The 12,928-nt window shown below is 37.4% G+C and overlaps 1 protein-coding gene across 1 annotated transcript; it reads right to left on the bottom strand.

The window, feature by feature from the left end:
• Positions 1-4,356: 4,356 nt before the first annotated feature.
• LOC139940980 (DDB1- and CUL4-associated factor 10-like) lies at positions 4,357-11,489 on the bottom strand. The gene is made up of 6 exons (XM_071937387.1): positions 11,465-11,489; positions 9,898-10,539; positions 8,960-9,073; positions 8,208-8,405; positions 7,475-7,871; positions 4,357-7,020 (listed from the first exon to the last, which is right to left on the bottom strand). Exons 2-6 carry the CDS (start codon positions 10,197-10,199, stop codon positions 6,634-6,636), a joined length of 1,398 nt encoding a protein of 465 aa, XP_071793488.1. The 5' UTR covers positions 10,200-10,539; positions 11,465-11,489; the 3' UTR covers positions 4,357-6,633.
• Positions 11,490-12,928: the final 1,439 nt, after the last annotated feature.

The raw sequence follows: 12,928 nt of genomic DNA, 5'->3' as shown, positions 1-12,928 counted from the left end.
TTCTGTTCCTAACCCTAACGCTAGCATTAAAATCAATTGAGGGGTTGATGGAATATATAGGAGGGTCGAAATAAAGAGCAGCACCATCAAAACAGTCTCAAATTATGAAAAAAAGCATAATGTACCATAGCACTGAACGATTTCCATTGTTTATCGGAGCAAATTGTGACGCAAAAAGTATCAGTTGCTACTCAAAAATCACCGTTTGCTATCTCAGTATTTGGCACTAAATGTGTACAAAACAAGTTCACTCCAAAACTTATGCAACAATTGCTGGCTGAAATGGTTCTCTTCATAGCGTTTGACAATCGGCAGCATGAGGCAATTAATTAAACATTGATGTATTTACATGTGCACTCCATGTATTTCCCTCCTGGAAGTGCAGTGTTTTTACAACAGGTTTATGAGGTTTTTACGACTAACCTCAAGTTTAAAGACTGGAGGTAATTCTACCTCCATGTTTGAAGTAAGGCAATATGTTGAGTCATCAGTAACAAACAAACAGCATGAGATGAGAGCCATCATGGAGATAGAACCATCATAGAGTGGTCATGGCCGAGTGATTAAGAGCATCGAATTCAAGTTCTGGTGCTGATTCACTGGAGTGTGGGTTCGATTCCCAGTCGTGACACTTGTGTCCTTGAGCAAGATACTTTACTATAATTGCTTCTCTTTACCAGGGGGCCAAAATGGATACCTGCCAGGGAAGAGGTTGATATTGTGTATGAAGCAACAAGCGCCTTACAGGCAGCTCGGGGCTGTATACTCCCTAGGGAGCTCGGGGCTGTATACTCCCTAGGCAGCTCGGGGCTGTATACTCCCTAGGGAGCTGAGGAGCATGACCAGGGCACTAATGTAAAGCGCATCGATACGGTTATTGTGAAATGCGCTATATAAGAACTTGTTATAAATAAAATAATAGGCCTGGACTGGAGCTGGAGCCACCATTAGGCTAGAGCCATTGCGGGGAAAGAGCTTGTCAAGTGTACAAATTTACTTAGCACAGAAAAAGTTTGCGTGAAGTAAATTTTTTATGAGCTATAACATAATATCTGGCCTGTTTGAATGCTTTGTTTTTGAAAGGGTAAGGGCACCAAGGCATTTTCTCCTTGGAAGGGCACCCAATGAGGTAATTGTAAATTTCTACAGGAGCATTTCAAGGGCACAAAGGCAATGACCAGGGGGCATGGGGGAATCGCCTTCATTCCTCATTGGAGTATCAGGCCTGCCATATACTTGATTAATCTTAGTAACATGGTTCCCCAATACTTATTGCTTAGCAATACAAAAATTCTCCACACCATTGGCAGGTATACAATCAGTGAATTATTCAGTGTCTTGAGTTCAAAAAGGGTAATTCCTAAAAAAAAATTATAATATCAACTAATTTTCAGTGCGAATGGTAATTTACTTGTGGATTAATTACAAAAAGTATGCCTACCCTGCCTTTAACAGGAACTCAAGTTCCCAGTAAAGGACACTAAAATTTCATTATCATTGCTGTTAAAATAGCACAGAGGGTCAAGTGTGCATACCCTACCTGGAAATGATAACAGAATTAATCCATGGATCTAGGGAGATACTACACTCTGAAAGTGGAAGGGATTTAAAATTGAATCCACAGGATTGTAATAAGAGACCAATTCATTTGTATTAAACTTCAATCTTTTAGATTTGAAATTTTAATGCTTAGGACTTATTTTTCAGAAAATAAAATTAGCTGTTGCAAACAAAACACCAACCAAATGGACCGAAGGTGTTTCGTCCCTAATATAATCACAATCCTTTGGAATAACTTTTAAACCCCTCCCAATTAGAGTGTACCATGGTTGAAGAGTACCCACAGTGCTCGCTCTCTGGATTGAACATTTAAAAACTCACCAAAGAAAGGCTATGTGCATCCTCACCGGCAAATAACTTTTTTCGAGGTTTACTTATTGCTGTTTATGCAATGTGGAGAGGCATAAAACTTTGCTGGAAATAACTTTGTTGGTGTAAACAAACAAAACCTAACAAAGGTTCTCTCTATTCATGTAGGCCTATTTCTACTTGACTGCTTGTGTAACACTTTTTACACCTGCTATGTGTTTGCTGAGTTGTCATTTAGCCTTTGAGAAAGATTCTGCTTGCGTCGAAATGTCAGGCAATTTACTATTTTTAGCATTTCTATTGTAGGTACTTTTTTCTCAAAGATAGTTGTTATGCATAAAATGTGCATATAAAACAGAACCATGTAAAAGTTAGGTTTACAGTACCATAAGATGCACTGGATGATTTTGGTAGTTACTCAAAATAATTGTTAGCATACAAACTTCCGAGCATTAGAGAGCTGTTGATTATAAAACATTGTGAGAAATGGCTCCCTCTGAAGTAAAGTTTTTGAGATGAGGTAATTTATCACTTTATAAAAAAAAGTCTTCAGGCCTGAAGCCTTTCATAAGGCATCTGAAAGCACACAAAGTTTGTCCAACAAAGGTGTTTTTGTCTTTCATTATTCGATTGCAACTTCGATGACCAATTGAGTAAAAATTTTCACAGTTTTGTTTAATAATGGGATACAAGTGAGAATACTTGTCTTTGACAATTACCTAAGGTGTCCAATGCCCTTTAAGTACAATAATATGACTTATGCAAAGTGTTAAATTAACAGTGTTTGTTTTACAACCTATGGGATTGGTGAGATTATGTGAGATAAAGTTGCCTGTGATCTATGGAGGTGGCTGACCTTTGCAAAGGTTTAAGAGTCCTTTTTGTTTAATCCTTGGAGATATAGGCCAGTTAAAATTTATGGGTGTTTCTCATCGACTGATCTCTGGATATTGATGAGTAATTTCTTCTTTTTTTCCACTTTTTTTTAAATCCCTATCAAAGAAAATGTGCTTCCATAGAAGAAGAAAAAATGATAAAATAATACATTTCTTGGATGGGCATAAAAAAAGGATACTATATTGACTACATGGAAATATATTAATAAATTAATAATTAATATTTTCCAAGGTGGGGCAAAAAAAATAGCAGGTGTTGAAGAGAAACAAAATTTCAATTTTTATTGGCCTATATGGAATTTATTGTGGATGGATTTCTCACAAGATGACATTGGTCAATGAACCCTCATGGGGCGGCCATCTTGTTTATTTACCATCCAAATCAGTTGAGGATGGAAAGAATCCCTCAATATAACATTATCGTGATTGCACAGAATTATTAAACAAATAAAAATGTAAACAGTTGAGTTATATGTACAAATTGATGATCATTTTAGAAAGATTAATAATTTCACACACAAAAAATAATAAAATAAAAATGTTAAAAGACTGAAAGGAAAAAAACGAGTCAGCATTCATAACAAAATAAAAAGTAACTCTCTTTGATTCTTGTAGACAGGATTGATGGAGCTGCCAAAGTAGTCGCAGGCAGTGTTCATGTTCACCCGTTGTGTGAGAAAGTAATGAAAACATGCACAATTTTTAGCATGTTAACACACTGTCCTTGATTTTTGGGTTGTAACAAATAAAATCAGATGCTGCGTTTTTGGGTGGTTTCCACAGCTAGTCTTCCCAAATATGATCACATTTCAGGGGAAAATATTTCACCGTAAAAATAATGGTTCTAGTATAATCAGTAAGTTTTCAGACAAATCATAAACAATGTTGTTTTGTATGCTTTACCAATGCTCAATACCTTTAACACAAACCATAAAACAATATTTTCACTCTAATATTCATATAGAAGTGTTATTATCATCCGACCAAAAGAAAAAAACACTCATGAGCAGATGTGTCGCCTGAGATCCATACAAACATCAGAGCTACTTCACCCCAGAGCCTAAAACCAATCAATAGTTAATTCCTGAAATGCAGTGACGTACTTCGACTCCCCCCTCTCCAAAGAGAGTCACTAATGACGGAGACTCAGACCATGTTAGAAAAGGGATAATGTATTTATTGTCTCCATGATTTTAGCAATTAAATTATACGACCGCTTGTCGTCAGTCCATGTGCAAAACCAGAGAAAATTATGTACAAAATATTTATAACAGTTTTGTGTCCTTCAATTATTAAGCTTGAATATATAATCATGTAAATATTTGTTATAAATGCAAAGTTATTCTCAATATGCTTTCATTGTGTTATAAGACACGAATAATCATGAATATTTAAACAAGGTAAAACAATTTTCCTTTTATCTATCAAGTCAAAGTTGAATAATTAGTTCCTTGAGAAGTAGGGTATACCTTTGGTTATAACTCCAACATTTATTAAGCATAAAAACTTGCAGCTGTTGATAATGTATAACATTTTGAGAAACAATTCCCTTCTAAAAGACATGATTTTAAAGAAAAGGATTCAACCAAAATTTCATGCAAAAAATATTTCTCTGATAGTGTATTCCAATTAAAGATTATTCTTCCGGCATGGACATAAAACTGCTCCTGATTTACAACTGAAAACGCTATAGCCTTATGAAATGAAAATTTGTACAGGTTAATTGAAGCTGAAAATGAAAGGAGGCACGTGCTCATAAATTAGCATAAATTTGCATATGCAATCATAAACTCAGAGGTCATATATTCTATTCAAGCAAGCTCAGGAGTAGATCAAAGACGCTGTTTTGGAAAATTAGTAAAACAATAGTTGATGATTGCTGGAAAAAAAATTGCAGAAATGATAAGGACAACACCAACATTAATCTGAATGTCTTGAGAAGCATAAACACCTTTCTGTCACAAAATATACAATTTCAGGTTGAACAATAGCCTTGCTCAAGGCAGTCGAATTATTCACTCCGAAAAAAGACCGCCGCTGTATAAAAACCTACCCGTATTCACTGTGCGTAAAACCCACCCGTATTCACTGTGCGTAACATCGCACGACACGATGCCCCCGTACACTATCCGCATGCGGAGGCCGTCGGCCTGACGGCCTCCGCATGCGGTTAGTGGTGTACGAGTGCGATGACTTGTGTGAACACTGAACAGTATTCGTGCGATGTGACAGTGTGTATACGGGTGGGTCATTTGGTGTGATCGCACACACCATGCACAGGGTATACGGCGGGTGGGTTTACAGCTGCGTCTTTTCGGAGCGAATAATGCGACTGCCTTGAGCAAGGCTAGTTGAACAAAGACAAATTTACTTCAGCTAGAGGATTTGAACCTGCGAACTCCAGAATAATGTTCCAGTGCTCTACTAACTGAGCTATCTAGCCCTAACGTTGGTGGTTGTCAAGATCTTTGTTTTTGGGGGAGTTGGATATTATCAATGCTCTTATTAGAGCCAATTGAGAAGAGAGAAGGCAATGATGAAATTCTGGTTTTTGATGTGGGAGGAACACCCAAGAAAATTATTCCAGGGAAAACCCCCACAGTCAAGTAGAAACTGAAAACCCAATCCACATAGTGCCTTGATGGTATTTGAACCAGGGTCCCAGAGGTGGAAGGCTAGGCACGACACCACTACACCAACCTGACTAATAAGAAGCCATTCAACCTGTTAACTGTACCTGCAGTATAGACAGGAATCACACCCAAGTTTAAAAAATATACAAAATACTTTTGTGAAAAACTGTTGGGACCCACATAGACATAATTACACAGACAACACAAAATCTACTTGGTAGTTTTTTTACAATAATAATTAAAGACATAAAGTTGTATATTCTATTAAAACTTACAAGCGGAAACAAATTTCTTTGGATGACAACATTACTTGATTATAACTTGACAATTTAACAATCACATTTCTATACCATCCGCCCTGGTAATAGTTAAAAAGCAGGACAGTTCTTTTCAGAACTGAGAAGTCTCCCGAACCTCCGATTATCTACTCTGCGGCAGTAGAATAAATCAAGACAGTTCTCTAAGAACAACTCTACCTGGCAAGTAGATACACACATGGTGCTACCGCAAACCAAATATACATTGATACCTCACCATGCAATGCCTCAAATCCTATAAACAATCACATTGCTATCCAACACACTACTTTTTGTCCAATGGAATGAACATGTGCTCTCTTCAATCAGTTGATATTGTTGTGAAAGGTATAAATGGGTGACTGAAATGTGGTTTAAGCCTGGGCAACTAGTTTGACTAGTGTCGAAGTCACGACTATTGATTGCTATTTTCGAGTCACGACTACCGTTTTTCAACTACTCGATGATTAATCGTGCTGTCACAACTACCTGTTTGGTGAATACACTGTGTCGCTCACGACTATTCAAAACAACATAATTTACTTACGAAACACAATCAGACATCAGTGACACAAACCTTCAATCCTTTCAGTGTGAATTTTACTATATTGCGTCTGCGGCAAACAATATGCCGCAATGAGGGAATTAAAAATTAATTGCAACTAGAGTCGAAGTCGCGACTATTTGGGGCACCACTAGTCGATTAGTAAATTTCGCTAGTGGCCCAGGCATAGTTATGTATACAGCTCACAAGAAAGGCTCTACATGTAAGGCAACCAGGCTGATTCAAGATGCCTTCATTGAAAAATCAGGAGCCTGATTTAAGAACTGGATAAAATATAAATAGGGTAAAACGTTGATAAAAAACATTCAATAAATAATGTTTTATAAAACATACCCCATCAACAAAGTAGGGAAAATAAGCGGTATTGTGTTTATTCATAATTTTGGTTGGTAAAACGCAACTCTTCCGCACATACTGCCAGAGGCGAGGAGGCAATGCGTCGGCGAAAACCGTGACGTCAAAACAGTACTTTTGTGTTTCACCAAGTATTTTATTTGCTTAAGTTCACAGACACCATGGGGCTGGATGTCGCATAATTCACTGCTTTTTGTGTCGAAGCCGAGTAATCGGACTCCGTATCCGTAGCAGGAGCAGATGAGACGACCGTCGGGGCTGACGCTAAGCTCCTTGATGTACCCTCTTCCATCTGTGGATTCTTTGGTGTAGTACATCAAGCGCTTAAGAGCTTGGGGTTGAGTGGTTGAACGAATGGAAAGACTCTGGTCTGGAAGTGGGTCTTGGAGATCATGTACACATGTCCACTAAAGAAGTAAACACACAAAAAGTATTATTATTATTATTATTATTATTATTATTATTATTATACAGTCTACAGTGCTAACACACATCGGTGCATATGACTAAAATCCCCAAATGAATATTACATGTATTGTTGTTATTATTTATAATATTTTCACAAAGCACAGAATCAATATTTGCAAACAAAAGTTTAGCTACAGGAAGAAACAAAATTAAAAATTAAAAAAACATGTTTTACAGAATTACCTGTAGGCCTACAGGCTAAACGGCAACTAAAGCACTGGTCCTGAATGAAGATTACTGACAGGTTTGGATACAAAAAGGAACAAGTGAAGAATAGATGAGAAATGAGGGTAGATTGGCAGACCGAAAGTGAACAAAGCAAGTTTCCAAATTTCTGCTAGCAAAAAAATTGAAAAAAACGTTCCGACCAACCCAAATTTCTAAATTTCTCACCTCAGCATCATCTTCTCTTGTCGTGTATCTCGATATCATACACCAGCCGTGTGGATGAAGAACCAAAGATGAAATACAAGATGCCTTACTGTCCTCCGGACAATCTAAGACCAACTCTGCACGATTTCTCGTCCTCGTAAATGGCGCTTCTCTACTCCAATGACCTAGCTCTGACCTCACTCCATCTTCCTCTTCCTGCATGGCGATGCGATGGTACTCAACAAAGTCTACATTGGCAAGGTCAGAGTTGAGAGTTGAAAGGTTAAGGTTGTGAATGACAATGTAGAAACCCCTGGCAGTTGACATGACAAGCTTGGTGCAGTCCGGGGTTAGACGTGTCCTCATCAGAGACTCGATATAGAAGATCTTTTCATGTGGTGCTCCGTTTTCCTCATAACTGTCCCAAAAGGAAAAACAAAGTTAATTGCCTGAGGTTTCGACCCTAGCAGAATCTTTCTCGAAGGCTTAATGACAACAAAACAAACATGAACAGGTAACTAAGTGTAAAATGGAAACAAAATGAACAGTGATCATTAAGAATTCTGCATTTCATATTTAAAGGTAAGTTGAACATTTTTGGTGATCATTCTTAAAAATTAATGGCATTAAAAACTATAGGTTAGAAGCCTACAACAGCTTTGAATAATATAAGACATTTTGAAAAACTTGAAAAAGATAAAATTATATCGGTGGTTGTATCCTTAGAAGTGACCAATAGAGAGTCCCTTCTTACCTGTTGATGTCCCAACTAACTACTGCACCGTCAAAAGCCGAGGAAATAAGTCGGCGTGTCCGGTGGCAATATTCAATACTCTTCACCCAGTTTGTGTGTCCCTCCAAACAGCGGACCTTCTGTTTCAAATTACGGATATCCCATAAGGCAATGGTAGAGTCATCTGATCCCGATGCAAAAGTTCTGCTGTCTAAAAATCTAAGAGGTGAAATAAAAATCACAGGAAGTAAATGAAACAGTTCAGAAGTTAAATATAGGGCAATGTAAAGTTAAGGATTACATTTCTTCAAAAAAGAACTCCAGATGATTAAAGTATTAGAAAATAGAATTAGCTGTTGCAAACAACTTACCAACCAAATGGACCGAGAGTATAAATGCAAAAAATAGTTAATGGCCTGACGTTTCGACCCTAGCAGAGTCTTTCTCGAAGGCTAAATGACAACACAACAAACATGAACAGGTAACTAAGTGAAACATAAGCAGTGAAGTGAAAATACATGAATGGGGTTAGAAAGCATACATAAAAAAGCAGGGGGTAAAGTATTAACGACAAAAATATGTATTCAGGCCTGATAGACCACGAAGGCACCCAAAGATATTGACTCCATGCCCCCTGGTCATTGCCTTGGTGCTCTTGAAATGCTCCAGTTGAGATTCACCATTTTCTCATAGGGTGCCCTGTTTATGAGGAGAAAACGCCTCGGTGCCCGTGCCCTTTTAAAAAAACGAAGCATACAGGCCTGTTATCTTACCTAATACAGTTGACACAGTCTCCATGTGCGTTCCGTACAGCTGTTATATTCTTGAATGTGAGTGGATCAAACAGTAACATGCTATTCTCCTCACATGCTGCTACTAGAATATCACTAAATACAGTTGGGAGAATTTAAAAATAAACAAAAGCTGTGAATATCAAACTTCAATTCAATTCAATTCAATTCAATATGACATTATTCCCTACTCTTTTTGGAAAATAGCTTGTGAATATCGATACATAAAAAGGTACTACAATCAAACACGGATAAAGTATACGTAATTAATAATAGTGTTATAGCAAATAATAAATCAATACCTAGACACGAACTATGTACAAGAGAGGAACGAGAGCATGAGGCTGAATAAAGTAAGCCACGACTGGTAAAAAACATTTGCCTTTTTACATACAGACAAAAACAAACACAGCAAATCACGAAACGAGGACAAGACGAACAATGATATTATAAAATGCCAACAACAAAACGCAAAGAATTTTAAAAGGAACTAGGCTAACTGATGTTGACAAAAGTAAGGAGAGAAAAAGCTTGGGATAGTTGTAGGCCTACACTTCATGGGCTAATTAAAGCTTTAACCTGACTTTAAGAAATGTGAAATTCTTTTCAAATGATTAGTTCACATAAAAATACTGAATGTTCAATCCGTTATTCAAAATAGTTCCACTTTTGAATATTTACAATGCACATTACACAAACAAATGAGAGTGTTACATAAAAATTTGCAATAACAATGATACTGATAGAGATACACTGGCCTTGGTGGCAGTATATTTAAAGAATTGTGTCACTACACTTTGGGACTCTTTTGGGGGCAAGGTTAGCTGTTACCCTTGATCCTCCGTCGTCGTGAGGATCGAGGGTTACGATCATTGCAAAACTAGGGCAAGGTTTATTTAGAAGTACAATTTATAACGTACCCGCTGGGTGAAAACTCCAAGTTGAAGATTGCTTCATGTCCTTGCACCTTAGAGAAATCCGAAAAGCCAGATGGTGCGACCCGGCCATACAAACAGCATTGTACCTCGTTAAGTAATCTCTGCTGACACGATCCTTGGTTTGCCTTGTAGTGCACCCCAACGGCAGATCCTGCACATACTGATGAGGGACTAACGACTTGACGATTCCATACCCATCTGGTGATTGATGTGTTCTTGGTGGTATTGCCGTTTGTGTTTGAGTTACTATCGTCATTGCCTTTAGATTTTGTATTCACTGCCATGGCAATCAATGTTTATTTTCCAAAAACCAACTGATAATAAATGTTTCTTGTGTGGTGTTCAAATTCAAAATCCTTTAATTTTGCAGCAATTTGTCTTGAATATGTAAATGAATATTTCGAGTATGCATGCTTGATCTTGATTCACTGCACACAAAACTTCTAAAAACCGTGAAAAAAAAATCGACTGACAAATGTCTGCCACTTGACAATGCCCTGGCAAGTCATTGCTACAAAATGTTTTTAAATTCTCCAAAATAACAATCAAGGCAGGAGAAAGAGTACTAGGCCAGTCTACAAACAGTGTCCGGTGTCCGACGTACTGCACAATGTCGCCTTGAAACTGAGGACAAAAAGCAACAACACAAAAAGTTAAAGCCATTGGACCCTTTCGGCACAGAAAACAAAATAAAAGTTCACAGATTTACAAATAACTTACAGGGTTTACAGAAGGTTGTGGTGAAAGACTTCTCTTGAAATAATAGTCCATGAAATGCTTTACTTTTTGAGAAAACAGTAAAACAATATCAATTCTCGTTAGCGAGAATTACGGATTTATTTTAAACACATGTCATGATGCGGCGAAACGTGCGGGAGGAGGGTTACGTTATCGCAACTAATCCACGGCGCCAATTTGTTCCTTTAACTGCCGTGTACTTGTATTTTGTATACAAGTTGTAGCCAGGCAAGGGGGGATCACAACCTGGGCATGCTGGGATTTGTGGTGGGAAGCGGCAGCCAGGGGATCACCTTTGTGCGACTTTTTGTTTATTAAATTACTCAACCAGCTAAATAATCAACATAAACCACAAATCACAAGGCCGAGAAACTGACTGTGTACATTTTTTAAGTTTAATTATTTTGGGTTTGAATGAAAAAATACAACACAATTAATAAAACTAGGTCATCAGTCACTTATCACACTAATGATTAGGTTGCGATAACGTAACCCTCCTCGCCGTCGGGAGGAGGGTTACGTTATCGCAACTAACTGATGATAAGCCTGAGGTAGGTCTGAGGAGCAGGGAAACGAATTTCAAATTCAAGTTTGTGAAAACAAAAACTAAAATTAAAACTTAAATTAAAAAATATATAAGTCAAAAGTCTGATTCTGAAAAACTCCCGTCCAGTCAGTAGCTTACAAATAAATATGGTCCAAAAACAGAAAGAAAGGGCTTTAAAATATGGAAGAAATTAAGTTGACCCAGAACATGCTTCTCAATCAAGTCAGAATAAGGAAACATAAAGAAATTTATAATAACACCAACCGGACTGTGTTACTTCATGGAGGCGGCCATCTTGAATGTAATTGCTGTGCCAATGATAGAGGGCGCACTCATTGAACACCGTTAATTATTTTAAATGGTCCTTTCTCTACGGTTGTTTTAGATCAAGCGGATTGACATCATCTCTGTATACACTGTCACGATAATAATACCTTATAGTACAATCCAACCTGTAATCAAACCTGCAATCAAACATGTTGATAACTCAGAATAAAGTCAAAAGCAGGAGGGGGGGGGGGGGCAAACCTGTGCTTTGTTAAAATTCCAGTCATAAACAAATCATAAACAGGGTCAGACCATGGAGGAATAAATTAGATTTTATTCCTCCATGGTCAGACATAATCATCATTATCAAAACTAATAAACAGGTGAAACTGAAATTGAGATGATTTAAATTGATACAATCAATCATGGAGCAATAAAATACAAGCATTTATTGATAAGTTAAAATGTGAACGCTCGTATTATCTTTAAGTTCTACAAGTAGGCTGCTAACCATCCGGGAGAATGTGTCTGTGAAACATGGTCAAAGTTGAGGAAATAATATAGGTATTTGAAGCTTATAGAGGCCACTATGATTCCCTTCCATGAACCCACAGAATATTATCATAATAATAAGAATACAATACATTTATAGGTCATTTTTTACTATGCATCACAACACAAAATATAAAACAATGAAATGAAATATAAAGCATCTTGTTAACAAACTCATTAAAAAAACAAAGTGTTTATTTTTTTAAAGTCCCCTGGAAATCTGAAGAGAGTCGGCTTGGAAAACAGGAAGAGGTCAAGTTATTCACAACGTCTCTTGTTAAAAATCTTAGGTCAGGTATCACCCGCAGTCAATATTTGTATAATGTACTAGTCTGAAATGAAATATAAAGCATCTTGTTAAGAAACTCATGTTTATTTTTTTAAAGTCCCCTGGAAATCTGAAGAGAGTTGGCTGGGAACACATGAATGAAGAGGTCAAGTCATTCAAAAACAATTAGGTGCAATGAAGTTAAAGGCTCTTTGACCATATTTTCTGCAACAAATAGTTAGCATCATTGACCAGCTTCTTGACTTTCGTTTGATCTCTTGACCAAAGGTGAACATTGAATGTGATTAATTTGGTAGTTAGTGGCTTCAAGCCACTTGATGGTCCCTGCTCGCCCTTTTGGTGGTCTGAAGCCAGGCAGTGTCATGATTGATATGGCTGATGGTTTGTGGGCTGCCACACTGACACAAATTAGAGCAAATTTGTAGGATTTGAAACTTTGCATGGTGGAGATAAGATATAGAAGAGTTTGCGGTAACACCATGTAATAACAATCTCTAAATGAGTTGGGTGGTTCTGAGAGTTAACCCAACGGTTCTTTTCAGAACCACCCAACTCATTTAGAGATTGTTATTACATGGTGGTACCGCAAACTCTTCTATATATAGAGCAAATTTGGTCAG

The sequence above is a fragment of the Asterias amurensis genome, chromosome 8, assembly GCF_032118995.1.
Source record: "Asterias amurensis chromosome 8, ASM3211899v1".
NCBI classification, from domain to species: Eukaryota; Metazoa; Echinodermata; class Asteroidea; order Forcipulatida; family Asteriidae; genus Asterias; species Asterias amurensis.
Note: the sequence above shows the minus strand (reverse complement) of the source record. Positions and strands in the feature narration are given on the sequence as shown.

Excerpts from the sequence above, each read along its gene's own strand:
- LOC139940980 (XM_071937387.1), bottom strand. The coding sequence starts at position 10,199 with ATGGCAGTGAATACAAAATCTAAAGGCAATGACGATAGTAACTCAAAC. Across the intron at positions 9,074-9,897 it reads TTGGAGTTTTCACCCAGCGG|TGATATTCTAGTAGCAGCAT; the intron begins GTACGTTATAAA and ends AACTGTATTTAG. Across the intron at positions 7,872-8,207 it reads GTTAGTTGGGACATCAACAG|TTATGAGGAAAACGGAGCAC; the intron begins GTAAGAAGGGAC and ends CTTTTGGGACAG.